The sequence below is a fragment of the Lampetra planeri genome, chromosome 63 (genome assembly GCF_965212315.1).
Source record: "Lampetra planeri chromosome 63, kcLamPlan1.2.h2, whole genome shotgun sequence".
In the NCBI taxonomy this organism is placed as follows: domain Eukaryota; kingdom Metazoa; phylum Chordata; class Hyperoartia; order Petromyzontiformes; family Petromyzontidae; genus Lampetra; species Lampetra planeri.
The window spans coordinates 2455355-2474711 of NC_136169.1; the positions used below are offsets into that span (position 1 = coordinate 2455355).

The 19357-nt window shown below is 48.7% G+C and overlaps 1 protein-coding gene across 1 annotated transcript; it reads right to left on the reverse strand.

The window, feature by feature from the left end:
• Window positions 1-6429: 6429 nt before the first annotated feature.
• On the reverse strand, window positions 6430-19190 carry LOC144736920 (glucoside xylosyltransferase 1-like). Its single transcript, XM_078619603.1, has 8 exons — window positions 18795-19190; window positions 17127-17370; window positions 14795-14981; window positions 13717-13848; window positions 12476-12727; window positions 11692-11815; window positions 9594-9766; window positions 6430-7675 (listed from the first exon to the last, which is right to left on the reverse strand). The coding sequence occupies exons 2-8, from the start codon at window positions 17348-17350 to the stop codon at window positions 7514-7516; spliced, it is 1254 nt and encodes a 417-aa protein (XP_078475729.1). The 5' UTR covers window positions 17351-17370; window positions 18795-19190; the 3' UTR covers window positions 6430-7513.
• Between the last annotated feature and the right edge of the window lie 167 nt (window positions 19191-19357).

Sequence of the window (19357 nt, forward strand, 5' to 3'; positions counted from 1 at the left end):
ATGTCACTGGTTCTTCACGTTCTGTAGATGCCACTGGTTATTCACGTTCTGCAGATGCCACTGGTTCTTCACGTTCTGCAGATGTAGATGCCACTGGTTATTCACGTTCTGTAGATGTAGATGCCACTGGTTATTCACGTTCTGCAGATGCCACTGGTTCTTCACGTTCTGCAGATGTAGATGCCACTGGTTCTTCACGTTCTGCAGATGTAGATGCCACTGGTTCTTCATGTTCTGCAGATGTAGATGCCACTGGTTCTTCACGTTCTGCAGATGTAGATGCCACTGGTTCTTCACGTTCTGCAGATGTAGATGCCACTGGTTCTTCACGTTCTGCAGATGTAGATGCCACTGGTTATTCACGTTCTATAGATGTAGATGCCACTGGTTATTTACGTTCTGTAGATGTAGATGCCACTGGTTATTCACGTTCTGCAGATGCCACTGGTTCTTCACATTCTGCAGATGTAGATGCCACTGGTTCTTCACGTTCTGCAGATGTAGATGCCACTGGTTCTTCACGTTCTGCAGATGTAGATGCCACTGGTTATTCACGTTCTATAGATGTAGATGCCACTGGTTATTTACGTTCTGTAGATGTAGATGCCACTGGTTATTCACGTTCTGCAGATGCCACTGGTTCTTCACGTTCTGCAGATGTAGATGCCACTGGTTCTTCACGTTCTGCAGATGTAGATGCCACTGGTTCTTCGTGTTCTGCAGATGTAGATGCCACTGGTTCTTCACGTTCTGTAGATGCAGATGCCACTGGTTCTTCACGTTCTGCAGATGTAGATGCCACTGGTTCTTCACGTTCTGCAGGTGCCACTGGTTCTTCACGTTCTGCAGATGCCACTGGTTCTTCACGTTCTGTAGATGTAGATGCCACTGGTTCTTCACGTTCTGCAGATGTGGATGCCGCTGGTTCTTCACGTTCTGCAGATGTGGATGCCACTGGTTCTTCACGTTCTGCAGATGTAGATGCCACTGGTTCTTCACGTTATGCAGATGTAGATGCCACTGGTTCTCCACGTTCTGCAGATGTAGATGCCACTGGTTCTTCATGATTTGAAAATGTAGATGCCACTGGTTCTTCACGTTCTGGAGATGTAGATGCCACTGGTTCTTCACGTTCTGCAGATGTAGATGCCACTGGTTCTTCACGTTCTGCAAATGTAGATGCCACATGTTCTTCATGTTCTGCAAATGTATATGCCACTGGTTCTTCATGTTCTGCAGATGTAGATGCCACTGGCTTTTCACGTTATGCAGATGCAGATGCCACTGGTACTTCATGTTCTGCAAATGTAGATGCCACTGGTTCTTCACGTTCTGGAGATGTAGATGCCACTGGTTCTTCACGTTCTGCAGATGTAGATGCTACTGGTTCTTCACGTTCTGCAGATGCCACTGGTTCTTCACATTCTGCAGATGTAGATGCCACTGGTTCTTCACGTTCTGCAGATGTAGATGCCACTGGTTCTTCGCGTTCTGCAGATGTAGATGCCACTGGTTCTTCATGTTCTGCAGATGTAGATGCCACTGGCTCTTCACGTTCTGCAAATGTAGATGCCACTGGTTCTTCATGTTCTGCAAATGTAGATGCCACTGGTTCTTCACGTTCTGGAGATGTAGATGCCACTGGTTCTTCACGTTCTGCAGATGTAGATGCCACTGGTTCTTCACGTTCTGCAGATGCCACTGGTTCTTCACATTCTGCAGATGTAGATGCCACTGGTTCTTCACGTTCTGCAGATGTAGATGCCACTGGTTCTTCGCGTTCTGCAGATGTAGATGCCACTGGTTCTTCACGTTCTGCAGATGTAGATGCCACTGGTTCTTCACGTTCTGCAGATGTAGATGCCACTGGTTCTTCACGTTCTGCAGATGTAGATGCCACTGGTTCTTCATGCCACCACCGCCATATATTGCGCGGCGGTTGAGCTTGCGACTCTCGGTCTCAACAGGCAGGTTTGTTCGCATCTCTGAAAGGTCGTAAGTCGGACGTTCGTAAGTAGAGTCACTCTATACATATTTTCGGTAAATTAATGAGTTGTCGTCCTTCCCAACCCCCATGAGCACCCACGGTTAGCTACGTACGGTGCCAAAGAAGTTCAACCCACGCACGTGCGAGGGGGTCATCCTCGATCCCATACGGATGAGACGGTGGCAGAGGTCGCAACCGGGTACTCGATACCCGTACCCTACCCGATACCCGGCCGGGTAGGGTACGGGTACCCGTTTGCGACCCTGGTGCGGCCGGGTACGGGTAGGCCGTGAGTCACTGGTGAGTAACCGTTTGTCACTCATTTCCCAACGTCTTGTCTCTTCTCACAATTCAAGTTCCTAGAATCAACCCACCCGCGCCTGCAACATGGCTTCATCCCAGAGGTCGCAATCGGGTACCCGTATCCTACCCGATACCCGGCCGGGTACGGGTAGCCGGGTATCGGGTAGGGTACGGGTACCCGTTTGTGACCCTGGTGCGGCCGGGTACGGGTAAGGAATCAAAACCCGTTTGCGACCTCTGGCCAACAGTCGTCCCGATCAACCAAACCATCGCCGCTGCCTCCACAACGGCTGCGCCCAGCGTCGAACACGGACGAACTCCAAGCAGAGCCGGTCTTGCGTATTGTAATAACACTGTAATGTTTTATTTTTTTGATAAAGCGTAATGCATGCGAATTTGCGGACAGGAAAAAAATAAACACACCGCGGCGTTTTGAACGCGCAAGTTGCCCAAGATCTGTGGTCCTATATTGGGATGTTTTGGCCAACTTGAGGACGATGGCATTTGCAAGACAATTTAAAAGACGACACAGCAAAGAGCTGATCAAAGGCCACGTACGTTTTGGAATGTCAAGATTACTACGTTACGTAGCAATTTACAACAACAAAACAACCATCCGTTTCATGTCCCATGGCTGCAAAAAAAACAATACAATCTTCACCATTTGAACCTCATTTGCCAGTAAAAAATTATGATAATTGGTTTTTTACCCTTCTATCTGGCAACAAAACTGACACTTTTTTTTACGAGGAGTCATGTTTGCACAGACCACAATACCTGCAGCCATAATGCAAACAAAAAAAACCACTCTGATAATGTATGCACTGTCCTTGAAGTTGATTGGTCCACACCCGAGACAGCTTTCCTTAGAGCCTAGTCTCACATGGGTTGGACCAGATGACGCCAAAAGGCACATGTGAGACTAGGCTCTAAGGAAAGCTGCTATGGGTGTGGACCAATCAACTTCAAAGTTATGTTTTTTTTTTGCATTACGGCTGCAGGTATTGTGGTCTATGCAAACATGACTCCTTGTAAAAAAGGTGTCAGTTTTGTTGCCAGATAGAAGGGTAAAAAAACCAATTATCATATTTTTTACGGGCAAATGAGGTTCCAATGGTGTGTGTCTTTTGTCGCAGCCGACAATGACCAGGCTGCGACGTCGAACGAGGGTTGATCCGGGAGTGGCTGAATCCCCAATTGAGCTCTCGGCATTTGGAACGCCCTGTGCTCAAGTTCTCTCTGACAGCGGCATCGATCTCTCTCTCGACAGAGGGCAGTCATACCTTGTGTAACGATAACACTGTAACAGCCTGAACAACAACGTAAGGCACTCGACCATCAGAACAGAAATGCATTGGACCTATACAGGGGACTCCTTTACTTACGAACTGGTTAGGTTCCAGAGGTAATCTTCTTGGTTCTTTCGGTAAAGTCACACCGAAGGGAAATAATAAAAATAAAACATAATAAAATAATTTGTGAGAATTATTTTATTAATAAAAAGTAAACATAATCAAATAATTTGTGAGAATTATTTTATTAATAAAAATAAAACAATCAAATAATTTGTGAGAATTATTTTATTAATAAAAATAAAACATAATAAAGTAATTTGTGAGAATTATTTTGTTAATAAAACATAATCAAATAATTTGTGAGAATTATTTTATAATGTTTTATTATAATTTTATTATTTCCCTTCTGCGTGACTTTACCGAAAGAACCAAGAAGATGAATCCTGCAGTCACGAAAGCTTTAAATCGAAATTCCAGAGGTAAGTTCGTGCGTCGATGTGCTCGTAAGTCCAAACTTCACTCCTGTCGATTACAAACACGTTGTACGGCGTGTACAATAAACACGAGGAATGGCTTTAAAAGTTCTATAATCTCCTGTAGATGCCACTCGATTCATGTTCTGTCCGCAGATGTAGATGCCACCACCGCCATCTATTGTGCAGCAGAGGCAACTGGACATACGGGGACAGGTTTGTTCGTATCTCTGGAAGTTCGTAAGTTGAATGTGCGTAAGTAGAAGAGTCCCTGGAGCAGTGTGTGGCACACCGAGCCACCGCGTGATCACACGCAAATGCCAATGGCTGCTGCGATGCACAGACCATCGCCAAACATACTTACACAACTATTTATTTGACCAGGTAAGGCCCACTGAGCTACGTAGCTATTTTACTGGTAGGAACCTCCTGGTTACACAAGCCCACAGGGGATTATTGTGTCCGTCCGTCGTGCAGGGAGGGGCTGGGTGGGGAGGGAGGGGCTGGGTGGGGAGGGTGGGGAGGGGCTGGGTGGGGAGGGTGGGGAGGGGCTGGGTGGGGAGGGTGGGGCGGGGCTGGGTGGGGAGGGTGGGGCTGGGTGGGGGGTGGGGCTGGGTGGGGAGGGGCTGGTCACCCCGTAGTGCCCTTATAAAACTCAACGTTTAACCTACTCACGCCGGCTTGTGCCCACCCTCAGTCGGCCATATTTGCGGAATACACCACACCACCGTTGACCCTGGCCATTGACCGAGCAACCCAACGTTCCTACCAGCTCCCTCCGCAGCAGGAATGTGTTTTGACCAGGTAAGGCCCACTGAGCGACCTGATTATGACCTGGCTATCATCACAACTCATAGCCGAACGAGGTGACGGCTTATCGCGTGGACATTTATAGCCGCCAGATACTCTTAAACGCATGTTTCTAAATCTGGAGGTTAAAACCGGAGGCGTCCGGAGGAAAAAAAATCTACACGACCACAGGGAGAGGGAATATGCAAACTCCAAATATACAACAGGCATCAGGGTCGGGATCGAACCCACGACCTCCTGCATACTAGGCGAGGGAGTAAACATCTCCTAGCCACCGTGGCGTTTCACGGTAGACAGCCCTGGTCTGTGAAAACCGTGCAGTTTACCGTCATAAAGTTCAACACAATACTGGTACCAGATCTCCGTACAAATCATTTGCTGCCACCCAAACACAGACACCAACTTACTGACTTGGCAGGGAATAAACCCAGGCAGGTGGCATACGCAACAGCAACTCAATCGATATGCTATGAAGGCAATGTGGAATATTTTCACGTGACACACATTTCGATGAACTTACATGTGCCCATTTATATTACAAATATATATATATATATCTGTCCCTCCACGTAAAAAAATAATCTAAAAGTATTTTACACATTCTATCAGCCGCACGGCCTTCTGGGAGGGCATCATTTTAGCAGCATTGGTTCAACACAAGCAAAGCTCTGGGCTGGTATTTCGACATTAAATGTCTCATCAGCAAGGCTTGCGCTTGAGCCGATGCTGATGAAATGCCAGGCAATGTTTCTAGCCAAGAACCACCCCTCTCTGTTAGACATGGTTCCGAGCTCTGCACACGAGACTAAACACAACGCACAACGCAAACTATTCACGAGCGTAGCTGCTGAGAAGATAATTGACGGAATAAATAAGACGACAAGTCGCCCGCCTTCACATACGCGAGGCACAACAGACATGCGGAGGTGGGCGTCTTTGCCGCCTTATTTGAACCCGGCGGGCATTTAAAAAGCAGACGGATGCATCTCCGTGCAGCGGCTGGGAAACAGGCAAAAAAGGTTTTGTAAACGTAGTCCACGACAGAGGTCGCAACCGGGTACCCGATACCCGTACCCTACCCGATACCCGGCTACCCGGCCAGGTACGGGTACGGGTAGCCGTTTGCAACCCTGGTGCGGCCGGATACGGGTAGGCCGTGAGTCACTGGTGAGTAAATGTTTGGCACTCATTTCCCAACATCTTGTCTCTTCTCACAATTCAAGTTCCTAGAATCAACCCACCCGCGCCTGCAACATGGCTTCACTCATTTCGGGTAGGGTACGGGTAGGGAACGGGTATCCGTACCCGGCCGGGTACGGGTACCCGTTTGCGACCCTGGTGCGGCCGGGTACGGGTAGGCCATGAGTCACTGGTGAGTAACCGTTTGTCACTCATTTCGGGTAGGGTACGGGTAGGGAACGAGTACCCGGGTACGGGTACCCATTTGCGACCCTGGTGCGGCCGGGTACGGGTAAGGAATTAAAACCCGTTTGCGACCTCTGGTCCACGATGTCTCCTGTTGGCGATCTCAACCACCCCACACCCCCCCCCCCCCCCACGATGTGTTTCTTCTTCTCTCGCAAACGGCGACGCCGCTTCGACCCGCGATGCCGCTGCCTCTGGCTCGCGTGGGGAGGGCACCTCGGACGACTGGACACGTCGCCGGTGACGTCATCATCCAGGGGCTGCTGTTACTCCGACCCGGTCCGAGGGTACCGAACGGCCGCGTGTCTCTTCCTCGCGACGAAGTTCCGATGGCGCAGATTAAAAAAAAATAATGTAATTGGGACGAAAAACGAAAAGTGCACTCTTCTCTCCGTGCTAGACAGCCCAACACACACACACACACATCAACACACGGCCCCACGCATACTGCACAGACACAGCCCTGGACACACAGCACAGTACACACAACACAGTGCACACAACAGTACGGTACACAAACAAATATCCCCTGTATAGCCTTAACAGACTGTCGGGGCAAGTTCTGTTAGCAAGCACCTATGAAGGCTGGAACGGTACACGACGGGGTGGGTGGCCAGCACCACGCCCGACCCGCCTTTGTTTACACACCGCACCAGGTACTCATTTGAGGCCGAGTCGACCTAGGGGAGGCCCAGGACCGGTTCAAATAATCGTCACCGGTGTTGGCCGTGAGCGGGAATCGAACTCGGGTGGCCGGGTTCGTAGCGCGGCGTAGCGCTAACCGCTACACTACCAACAACAGCACACACAACAGCACAAAGATAACAAAGATCCCCCGTATAGCCTTAACAGACTGTAGGGGCAAGTGCTGTTAGCGAGCACCTATGAAGGCCGGAACGGTACACTAGGGGGTGGGTGGCCAGCACCACGCCCGACCGCCTTGGTCTCCCCAGTGGCGATGTTTACACACCGCACCAGGTACTCATTTAAGGCTGAGTCGACCTAGGGGAGGCCCAGGACCGGTTCAAATAATCGTCAGCGGTGTTCGCCGTGAGCGGGAATCGAACCCGGGTCGCCGGGTTCGTAGCGCGGCGTAGCGCTAACCGCTACACTACCACTCCCCACACAACAGCACACACACGCACGCACACACTGCCCAACACGCGCACGCACCCACGGCGCCTACACAGAACGCGGCACGGGGTCCCTGCCGGCGCCGCCTAGGAGGCCAGCCCCATCTTGTCGTACACCGCCCGCATGGTGCGCTGCAGCTGGCGCGTGAAGAGGTGTGAGGAGCGTCCGCAGTGAGTGTGCACTGTGGCGAGCAGCTCGCGCTCCAGGGGATAGAGCAGAGACTGGAAGAGGTTCTCGTCAAACGGGAACTGTGAATGGGCGGGGGGCAGAGGATACAACAACAAATGAACAAAATTGCACGATGATGATTTTTTGTTCGCATTTTGACTGCTTGTGTTGTGGTTATTGCAAACATGATGCCTTGTATAAAGGTATCAGTTTTTGTACCAGTTGAAAGGGTAAAAACCTACTACTATATTTTGCCACTGGTAAAGGAGGTCTCATAGTGTAAATGCTTACCCCGAGCTCTCAATACTCTGATAGTGTGCTGTCTTTGAGTTGTACGCCTTTTGGCGCCATCTGGTCCAACACCAATGGAGACTAGGCTCTAAGAAAAGCTGTCTCGGGTGTGGACCAATCAACTTCAAGGACAGTGCATATCATTATCATCATCATCATCAGAGTTTCGATTTAAAGCTTTCGTGACTGCAGGGATTCATCTTCTTGGTTCTTTCGGTAAAGTCACGTAGAAGGGAAGCAATAAAATAATATAATGTTTTATTTTTATTATTTTATTACTTCCCTTCTACGTGACTTTACCGAAAGAACCAAGAAGATCATCAGAGTCGTTTCTTTTTGTTTGCATTTTGACTGCTTGTGTTGTGGTTATTGCAAACATGATGCCTTGTATAAAGGTGTCAGTTTTTGTACCAGTTGAAAGGGTAAAAACCTATTACTAAAGTGAAATAAATCATGACGTTTCGGGCGCAACACAAGCGTCCGTCATCAGGTGGGACAACTACAGCAAGAAACAATTGCTGAAGTGGGCCAAAGGGCTGCCGTGACAAGAGGCCATATACCATTGGAACCTTATTTGCCAGTAAAAAATATGAGGTTCCAATGGTGTAAATGCTTATCCCGAGCTCTCATACTCTGATGGTGCATTGTCTTTTTTGAGTTGTGCGCCTTTTGGCGTCATCTGGTCCAACACCATGTGAGACTAGGCTCTAAGGAAAGCTGTCTCGGGTGTGGACCAATCAACTTTAAGGACAGTGCATACATTATCAGAGTTATGTTTTTTGTTTGCATTATGGCTGCAGGTATTGTGGTCTATGCAAACATGACTCCTTGTAAAAAGGCGTCAGTTTTGTTGCCAGATAGAATGGTAAAAAAACAATTACCATATTTTTTACTGGCAAATGAGGCTCCAATGGTATAAAAAAAATAGTTTAGAAATAACGACAACCAATTTCACATCCAGTTAAGAAATGTCCTATCTGGGCAGCATTAAAACTTGATAGAATATCACCCAGCCGACTCAGATCTCGAATGACACCCTGTCCCGATGTTCAATTGAAAACTATGGTTGTCAAACGGTAACCGGTAAACCATTTTCAGAATCGGTGATTGCTTCCGAAATTCGGGAACCGGTAACCAATTCCTGCGCAAAGTCGGTAAAACGAGCTAAATAGCTCAGTGGGCCTTAGCTGATAAAATAAAAAGTGGTTTAGTTTTAGTTAAATAATTAAAGACCAAGCTTCTCCAATGCCTCCTTAGCTCAGAGGGGTGGAGATGTGAAGGCGGCACATTCCCTGCTTGTTTATTAGGCTGCGTTGCCATTGCGTCATATTCTGAATATGTGTTTATTTATCCTGGAGTAATTCTATGAGCTATCAAGCTTTTTTTTTCACAATAAGAGTGCAAAATTGAGGAAATGTAAACAAATCACTTAAAAAAAAATATTTAAAAAAATATATATATATTTTTTCTATCTTATCAGGTAAAGTCTAATGAGCTAAAACAACGAAACGGCTCATCATCATCACCATCATCACCACGTGTAAATTTATATCAGCAGCCAAACACCCAATCCCGCTTGACGTCCGGTGTACGCCGCCATAACGTACCCGAGGCGCGAGAAATTCACGGCCGCAAAAAAAAATCGAAACGACAAACGAAACGCGCTCGCGACGTCGCTTTCAAAACGCGAACTGGCGTGTCGCGTACGTTGTGGATGGCGTCGTAGACGGCACGGAAGGCCGGCTGCTTGTCGTCGTGGTAGACTCCGCGGTTCCCGTGGAGGACGTAGACCCCGTGCGCGTCGGCGCCCTTGCAGCTGCTGCCGTACATGCAGTGGTCCGGTCGGTAGTTCCACTCGCACGGAAACACGCGGAGCATTTCTGCGGTAGCGCCAAAACGTAAAAACGTAAAAAAAAAGTTAAAGTTTTGCTTCGCTGCCGTACATCCAGTGGTCCGGCACGGAAACACGTGGAGCATTTCTGCAGTAGCGCCAAACGTAAAAAAAAAGTTAAAGTTTCGCTTCGCCAGGGGTGTGAGCGACGGCGAGAGACACGAGGAGAGAGGGGGAGCTGTGGGACCAATCCCCTGCTCTCTCCTCTGAACCCAGGCAAGCAGAGAGTTCGGGACATTCGTCCGCGCAAGTTTCTGTCACTCCTCTCTGCTGCGCGGTTTGTGCTCAGTGCCGGGCTCATGTTGAAAATGCAATAAAGGAATAAATCAGAGACAAGGGAGAGTTCCGTTCGCGTAAAAAAAAGTGGCCACGGGTCAACGAAATTGATAAAAGCAACGACAGAAGAAAGAACAAGTATAACCAGTAAAAACAAAGTTTTTCACTATAAATCCTTTATATGTGTGGCGGCTAGAGTCCTCTCGTCCTCTGGCTTGAGATGGCTGCCACCTATGGGTCAGATGATTGCATTGCACCATTAAGCAATTGGTAATTAAATATAATATTTTTGTCCTAAAAAGTGTAACATTTTGGGAAAATTTTTTCACGAACATTAATTGTCACGCACAACGAGTCTGTGTGGGAAATGTCAGCTCGATTGGATCACGGGAAGTGGGTTAAAAAACGACCGAAAGATTTGCACGGTCCTAAGCAAGCAAGCGAACTTAATATAAAGGATTTTAAAAAGTAAAATGATGAAGACAAAGATAGCGGGAGCCTTTTGAAACAAGTCCCCCGGTCCCAGCGAGGCTTTCCTGGGTAAATGAGTGGAGCATTCCCTCGTTATCCGCTAGAGGTACGTATCCCCGGAGATGCTCGTGAAAAGCAAAATAAAATTCGCGGATGATATTGGCCTACGAAATTAATTACCTATATAAATACATGACAAATTTCGATTTAAAGCTTTCGTGACTGCAGGGATTCATCTTCTTGGTTCTTTCGGTAAAAGTCACGTAGAAGGGAAATAATAAAATAAAAAAAATAAAACATAATAAAATACAATTCTCACGACGTTTCGGCCACAACGCAAGCAGCCGTCCTCAGGTGAAGAACAGGTCTGTCGGAAAGACAGCGTCTGAATGAACACCACCAAGCTTGGCAGCGTATATTATCACAACGCAAACGTTTTTAAATTGGTAATAATAAACCTAAAGTAAAAAATCTATAAATATGAAAGTATTAAATAAACGTTTGTAAATTAACTTACGCTAAATCATGATGCTGCACAGTCGAAGGATGCAGTAACGATGATTCTGACAACAACGATGATGATGACCGTGATCCCATCACTTTATCGCATCACATTCTCTCTCGTTGCTTTAATACCATCACTCTCGTTCTCGCTCTCTCTATAGATGCAGCAGATATGGCCAATTCTAGATTTGAAGCTTTCGTGACTGCAAGGATTCATACTCTTAGTTCTTTCGGTAAAGTCACGTAGGTAAAAAATGAAGTAAAAATTAATAAAAATAAAACAATAAAATCACGACGTTTCGGAGGCAACACAAGTCTCCGTCATCAGGTGGGACCGTCACAGCCAGATTTGCTGCATCAAGTGTTTTATTTTTACACTATGGGAACCTCATTTGCCAGTAAAAATATGATAATTGGTTCTTTACCCTTCTATCTGGCAACAAAAAAAAAAAAAGGTGTCAGTTTTGTTGCCAGATAGAAGGGTAAAGAACCAATTATCATGTTTTATTTTTATTAATTTTAATTTCATTTTTTACCTACACGGTGACTTTACCGAAAGAACTAAGAGTATAGATATGGCCAAGTTCGTAAATGACGAGGCAATACTGAAACCATGTCTCCCTCTCGACGCCCTCCTCCGAAGAGCTCTGAGCAGCTGTTCACCGGGATTGTGGTGGAAGATGATGTTCAGGAGGTCCTGGTCCCCCCAGGTGATGTTCAGTTTGTACTTCTTGTACAGCGGCAGGAGCATCTCTTCCCACTGCAGTTCCACGGGGCTCATGTCGTTCTGCGTCGACAGAAAACACGGACGGCGCACACCCCCCCCCCCCCGCTTGGCTTTAGCTTTAGACAAATCAGCGGCAGCGGCAAATACAAACAGCAGCGGCACGCACGGCAATACGAGCACCTCCGAAGAGAACGGTTGGCTATGTACGGTGCAAAAGAAGTTCAACGTGCGTGCACACACAGTGCCTTGCGCGCTATCGTACTGCGAGCGCTGTCGTGCCGTGTACCAGGTGAGGTAGTCAACACCATGCACCTTGTACCAACCCCTGTATACCAGGCGACGTAGTCAACACCGTGCACCTTCTACGATCTCCCGTATACCAGGCGAGGCAGTCAACACCGTGCACCTTGTACAAACCCACGACCTCCCGTGTACCAGGCGAAGTAGTCAACACCGTGCACCTTCTACGAACCCACGACCCCCCATACACCAGGCGAGGCAGTCAACACGGCGCACCTTCTACAAACCCCCGTGCACCAGGCGAAGTAGTCAACACCGTGCACCTTGTACGAACCCACGACCCCCCATACACCAGGCGAGGCAGTCAACACCGTGCCCCTTGTACGACCCCCCGTATACCAGGTGAGGTAGTCAACACCGTACACCTTCTACGAACCCACGACCTCCCGTGTACCAGGCGAGGCAGTCAACACGGCGCACCTTGTACGTGGCGGCCCGCACGCGCGTCAGGTTGAACAGCATGACGCCGGAGTTGATGCCCGTGGCGCCGTAGTAGGGGTGCCGGGCGAAGCGGCTGTACCAGCCGACGCGCGGCTCCTCGTGCTCAGGAGCGACGGCGGCCGCCTGCGCCGCGGTGAACTCCGGCAGCATGGCCCACAGGTCGTCCACGGCGCGCAGGAACAGGATGTCCGTGTCCACGTAGAGGAGAGAGTCCACGTCGGTCAGCAGAGTCTGAGCCGGGCAAGTGGTTCAAGTTCGTGTATTAGGTATAGCCCTGTGAGCCATTGGGCTCTTGAATCGGGTGCAACGGCAACAAACAAAAAAACTAAAACATGAACAAGACAATATCTTATAGTGAATATGTGACTAAGTGCAAACAGATAATCCAAGAAAAGACAGCAAAATATCGCAGAAAAAACACCGTACACCAACGCTGTGTGCAAAAATCTCAGTGGGATGCAAGTCAAACAACAACAACAACCACAAGACAACTTAGATTAAGGCCATCAGTCTAACTCTGTACTACAACAAACAAACATGGCCAAACCAAAAAACTTTTCGAAAATCACCAAACTAAAGCCATAAAAGCAATGAAACAGTGGTCATAGGAACTGTGACCGAATTTTCACAATAACCAACATAAACAACATGTACTACCAAAAACCCTGCAGCCATAGCTGACTGCATGAGTCACTCCACAACAGCAGGAGCATCATAATTAGTTCTTTACCCTTCTATCTGGCAACAAAACTGACACCTTTTTACAAGGAGTCATGTTTGCATAGACCGCAATACCTGCAGTCATAATACAAACGAAAGAACATAACTCTGATAATGTGCACTGTCCTTAAAGTTGATTGGTCCACACCCGAGACAGCTTTCCTTAGAGCCTAGTCTCACATGGGTTGGACCAGATGACACCAAAAGGCGCCTTTTGGCGTCATCTGGTCCAACCCGTGACTTTACCGAAAGAACCAAGAAGATTATGTTCTTTCGTTTGTATTATGACTGCAGGTATTGCGGTCTATGCAAACATGACTCCTTGTAAAAAGGTGTCAGTTTTGTTGCCAGATAGAAGGGTAAAGAACCAATTATCATATTTTTACTGGCAAATGAGGTTCCCATAGAGCAGGAGCATCAGTCGGAGTATCAACATTTTTCAATGCACCTTTAAGATCAGTGCACTAAATGTTGCGAGTGCGGACACGGTGGTCTCTCACAGGCAGGAAGAGGCGCTGGGAGGCGCAGGGCTTGAACAGCTGTCGCCACTCTTCGGCGTACTCCTTGGGAAACGTGATGGGGTACACGGAGAAGTTGTACTTCCTCCGATACTCGTCCGGCCACGAGTCGAGCTGGGGGGAGACACGAGCGACGAGCCGTTTCCTCACTCCCGCGACACGATCAAGACGAAGATCTGTCGGAAAGACAGCGTCTGAATGAACACCGCCAAGCTTGGCAGCGTATATTTAAGCTGGGTTAGGGGGGGAAGAGCGCCTTGACAAAGGAATTTGGGGGGCTATTCGCTCGTTTTTTAGAAGTGACCTGGCCTCATATTATAGGGGGATCATCACGCGGAGATGGATATCGGCCACAAAGCGGCCCATCATTTGGGCATCTATAGGACCAAAATAATCTCAATAACCTCAATGCACGTTGCTAAATGTGTAGGTAAATTCCGGAGGACACGTATAAGAATCCACGCGACCGCGGGTAGAACACTCAAACTCCAAATATACAGCGGGGGTCAGGGTGGGGCAGAGGTCGCAATCGGGTACCCGATACCCGTACCCTACCCGATACCCGGCTACCCGTACCCGGCCGTGTACGGGTAGCCGTTTGCGACCCTGGTGCGGCCGGATACGGGTAGGCCGTGAGTCACTGGTGAGTCACCGTTTGTCACTCATTTCGGGTAGGTTACGGGTACGGGTAGGATACGGCTACCTGTACCCGGCCGGGTACGGGTACGGGTACCCATTTGCGACCCTGGTGCGGCCGGGTACGGGTACGGGTAAGGAATCAAAACCCGTTTGCGACCTCTGGGGTGGGGATCAAACCGCACGACCTCAAACCGTATACAGTAGAACTTCTGGTCACGAACGCTTCTGACCACGACCAAATCGGGTTACGACCAAAGTTATGGAACGAATTATGGTCGTGACCAGAGGTTGTACTGTACCAGGCGAGGCAGTTCAACGTCTCGTCACCCCGCAGAGCCGTAGCCAGACTGCCGGGGCAGGAGCCGGATCAACGGGCGTGGTGGTGGTGGTGGAGGGGGGGGGGGGGCATCGTGCAACGTACGCTTTCGGCGAAACTGCGGTGGAGTTGCAGCTCGGCGAAAATGTGGAAGTGCAGGTGCTTGCGGCTGAAGAGCACGGCCGACTTGGCCATGACCAGCGTCTCGTTCACCCGCTGGCCGCACGCCACCACTGCCACGTGCATCGTCTCGGACGCGCGCCGCCGCCGCTGCTGCTGCCGCAAGCGCTCGCTGCGAAACGGCGGGCGACATTTAAGGTTCCAGATTTGAAGCTTTCGTGACTGCAAGGATTCATACTCTTAGGGTTTTTTCGGGTAAAGTCACGTAGGTTAAAAAAAAGTAACCGCACCTTCTTCTTGGTTCTTTCGGTAAAGTCACGTAGAAGGGAAATAATAAAATAATAAAAATTAAACATAATAAAATTATTCTCACGACGTTTCGGCCACAACGCAAGCAGCCGAAACGTGGTGAGAATTATTTTATTATGTTTTATTTTTATTATTTTATTATTTCCCTTCTACGTGACTTTACCGAAAGAACCAAGATGAATCCCTGCAGTCACGAAAGCTTTAAATCGAAATTTAACCGCACCTTAACAACTCTGGCACCTCCCCCTCTCAACCGGTCTACATAACAAAGGCTTAGTCGTTTGTTATGTAGACTAGCAGCAGCTTCAGCCGCAACGAGCGTGCTGTGACGGTTCCACCTGAAGACAGAAGCTTGTGTTGCCTCTGAAACGTCATGATTTTTATGTTACTTTCATTAATTTTTATTTTAAAAAAAGTTTAACCTACGTGACTTTACCGAAAAAACCTAAGAGTATTTAAGGTTCCGTCCGGCTGTGCGCGGTTGGCTACGTACGGCGCGAAATAAGTCCGGCGTGCGCAACGCGCGTGCATGTACGAGCGCGTATCGAATTTCTACGTTAAATTAAATAAAAAAACCGTTTTACATGTCAAACACATTCCTGCGGAGGGAGCTGGTAGGAACGTTGAGTTGCTCGGTCAATGGCCAGGGTCAACGGCGGCGTGGTGTATTCCGCAAATATGCCCGACTGTGAGGGCGGGCACAAGCCGGCGTGAGAAGGTTAAACGTTGAATTTTATAAGGGCACCACGGGGTGACCAGCCCCTCCCCACCCAGCCTACCCCTCCCACCCCTCACCCAGCCCCTCCCTCCCCACCCAGCCCCTCCCCACCCTCCCCACCCAGCCCCTCCCCACCCTCCCCTCCTAAACCCAGCCACTCCCTGCACGACGGACACAATCATCTCCTGTGGGCTGGTGTAACCAGGAGGTTCCTACCAGTATAATTCGTATTCCCTCTGCACACGCACAGGAATTAAAATAATGACGTCTTCGTTATTTGTATAAACATTTTTAAGTAATATTAATAAATACTTTTTAAAAACACGCTTTCATGAAATGTACCGTACTAGTAATGGCAGAACTCCACGACTCCAGGAAGTGGCCCCGAAGCTTGCCATAACGTAAGGGGCCCGTGGTGATTTACAGCCAACGTCAGTTGAGCGTGGACAATTAGACCCAAGCCGAAACATAACGTGTAAAAAAAGATTGTTTAATTTTTTTTTCCATGATAGAATATTGTATTGTCAACAGTATGGCATAAGTATACCAAGTTTGTAGTCGATACCACATTGGGAAGTGGGTTAAAATTGAGTTACAAGATTTGCGGATACAACAACAACAATAACAGACGGAGTGAGTCAAATGAAAGCATGTAATAATAAAAAATATTTAAAAATACTTTTTAAAAACACGCATTAATGAAATGTACTGTCCGAGCTGCCCCTCCCCCTGCCCCCTTCCCCCATCGCCCCTCCCCTCCTTCCACACCCCCCGCCCCTGGGCGTGGCTCCCCGAGGCTTGCCATGACGTCAGGGACCACGTGGTGATTTACAGGCAACGTCAGTTGATCGTGGACAATTAGAGCCGTTAAAAAGATTGTTTAAAAATATATATTTTTTATTTTTTAATGATAGAATATAGTATTGTCATCAGTATGACATACCTATACCAAGTTTGCAGTCGATACGACATTGGGAATACGGTTGAAATTGAGTTACAAGATTTGAGGATACGACAACACACATAGTAAGTTAAATAAAAGCGTGTAAAAATGTTTTAAAAATATGTCTTGGATTTATTATGATAGAATATAGTATTGTCACCAGTATGACATAAGTATACCAAGTTTGCAGTCGATACCACATTGGGAAGTGGGTTCAAATTGAGTTACAAGATTTGAGGATACGACAACAACAACGACGACAGACCGAGTGAGCTAAATGAATGCGTGCAGTAGCAGCAGTAACAAAAATAAAATGGCCGCCACCTCGCACGGACTCCGTCTGGTACCTGACGCCCAAGACGGGCGGCTGAGCCCCGGCACCGTGCAGGTGAAGGTCGCGGCTCAACACCTTGACCCCTCCACCTCCTCCTCCATCTCCTCCACCACCACCTCCTCCACCTCCTCCTCCCTTGAACTCGAAGAGGAGAGTAGAGCTCCAGCCCAGGGCGTAGAGCGCCCCGCACAGCGCCAGGACGCAGCCCGCCAGGGCCACGCGGAGCGGCAGCTTCATCCTCACACTGCCAGCGGCGTCTGTGGAGACAGGGAGACAGTGTACAGTGGGACAGTGACTAGAGACAGTGAGACAGTGTACAGTGAGACAGTGGGATAGTGAGACAGTGGTACAGTGAGAGTGGGATAGTGAGACAGTGGGACAGTGAGACAGTGGGACAGTGTGATAGTGGGACAGTGAGACAGTGAGACAGTGGGATAGTAAGACAGTGGGACAGTGAGACAGTGGGATAGTGAGACAGTGGGACAGTGTGATAGTGGGACAGTGAGACAGTGAGACAGTGGGACAGTGAGACAGTGGGACAGTGAGACAGTGGGGCAGTGAGACAGTGGGACAGTGAGACAGTGGGACAGAGAGACAGTGGGATAGTGAGACAGTGGGACAGTGAGACAGTGGGATAGTGAGACAGTGGGACAGTGAGACAGTGGGACAGTGTGATAGTGGGACAGTGAGACAGTGGGACAGTGAGACAGTGGGACAGTGAGACAGTGAGACATTGAGACAGTGGGACAGTGAGACAGTGGGACAGTGAGACAGTGGGACAGTGAGACAGTGTACAGTGAGACAGTGGGACAGTGAGACAATGACTAGAGACAGTGGTACAGTGAGACAGTGGTACAGTGAGACAGTGACGAGACAGTGATACAGTGGTATAGTGAGACAGTGGTACAGTGAGACAGTGAGACAGTGACTAGAGACAGTGAGACAGTGGGACAGTGAAACAGTAGTACAGTGAGACAGTGTACAGTGAGACAGTGGGACAGTGACGTGAGACAGTGGTACAGTGAGACAGTGGGACAGTGTACAGTGAGACAGTGACTAGAGACAGTCAGACAGTGAGACAGTGAGACAGTGTACAGTGAGACAGTGACTAGAGACAGTGAGACAGTCAGACAGTCAGACAGTCAGACAGTGAGACAGTGTACAGTGAGACAGTGACTAGAGACAGTGAGACAGTCAAACAGTCAGACAGTGAGACAGTGTAGTGAGACAGTGACTAGAGACAGTGAGAGTGTACAGTGAGACAGTGAGACAGTGTAGTGAGACAGTGACTAGAGACAGTGAGACAGTGAGACAGTCAGACAGTGAGACAGTGTAGTGAGACAGTGACTAGAGACAGTGAGACAGTGAGACAGGGACTAGAGACAGTGAGACAGTGGGACAGTGAGACAGTGGGACAGTGGGACAGTGAGACAGTGAGACAGTGAGACAGTGTAGTGAGACAGTGACTAGAGACAGTGAGACAGTGAGACAGGGACTAGAGACAGTGAGACAGTGGGACAGTGGGACAGTGAGACAGTGAGACAGTGTACAGTGAGACAGTGTACAGTGAGACAGTGGGACAGTCAGACCGTGTACAGTGAGACAGTGTACAGTGAGACCGTGTACAGTGAGACAGTGTACAGTGGGACAGTGTACAGTGGGACAGTGACTAGAGACTTACCACCATTCAGTCCGTTGAGTCTCTCGTTTGGAGCCCCGTGTCCCCGTGTCCTCTTGTCTGTCCCCGTGTCTCTGTACCTGTGTCTCTGTGTCTGTCTCCGTGTCTCTGTCTCTCTGTTTCTGTCTCTGTGTCTCTGTCCCCGTGTCTCTGTGTTTCTGTGTTTCTGTCCCTGTGTCTCTGTCCCCGTGTCCCTGTGTCTCTGTCCCCGTGTCCCTGTGTCTCTGCCCCCGTGTCCCTGTGTCCCTGTGTCTCTGTCTCTCTGTGTTTCTGTCTCTGTGTATCTGACCACGCCGCAAAATCACAGCTTTCGCCTGAGCTAATCGATTCAGTCACCAGTTAGAGCTTCCGATTCCCGCCCTTCGATTCTCTCGCCGTCCGCGAAGCGGTACAAATCGAAATCGACTCCGGCTGTCGCGGCGTTTTTTGTTAATCGCTTAAGGCGATTCCGAGTGGCGCGTTCACTACCGCAGATGGGCGATTCCCATTGAAAGAATGGAGTTGATTCCATAATCGATTCGCTTTCCATGATTTGACAGATTCGATTTAGATTCCAGCCTTTCTAT

Bases quoted from the DNA above. Each gene is read 5' to 3' on its own strand.
- LOC144736920 (XM_078619603.1), bottom strand. From the start codon at position 17,350: ATGAAGCTGCCGCTCCGCGTGGCCCTGGCGGGCTGCGTCCTGGCGCTG. The intron at 13,849-14,794 runs GTACGTTGCACG...GTCTCCCCCCAG, and splicing joins ACCGCAGTTTCGCCGAAAGC to CTCGACTCGTGGCCGGACGA. The intron at 11,816-12,475 runs GTGCGCCGTGTT...CTGTCGACGCAG, and splicing joins TGCGGGCCGCCACGTACAAG to AACGACATGAGCCCCGTGGA.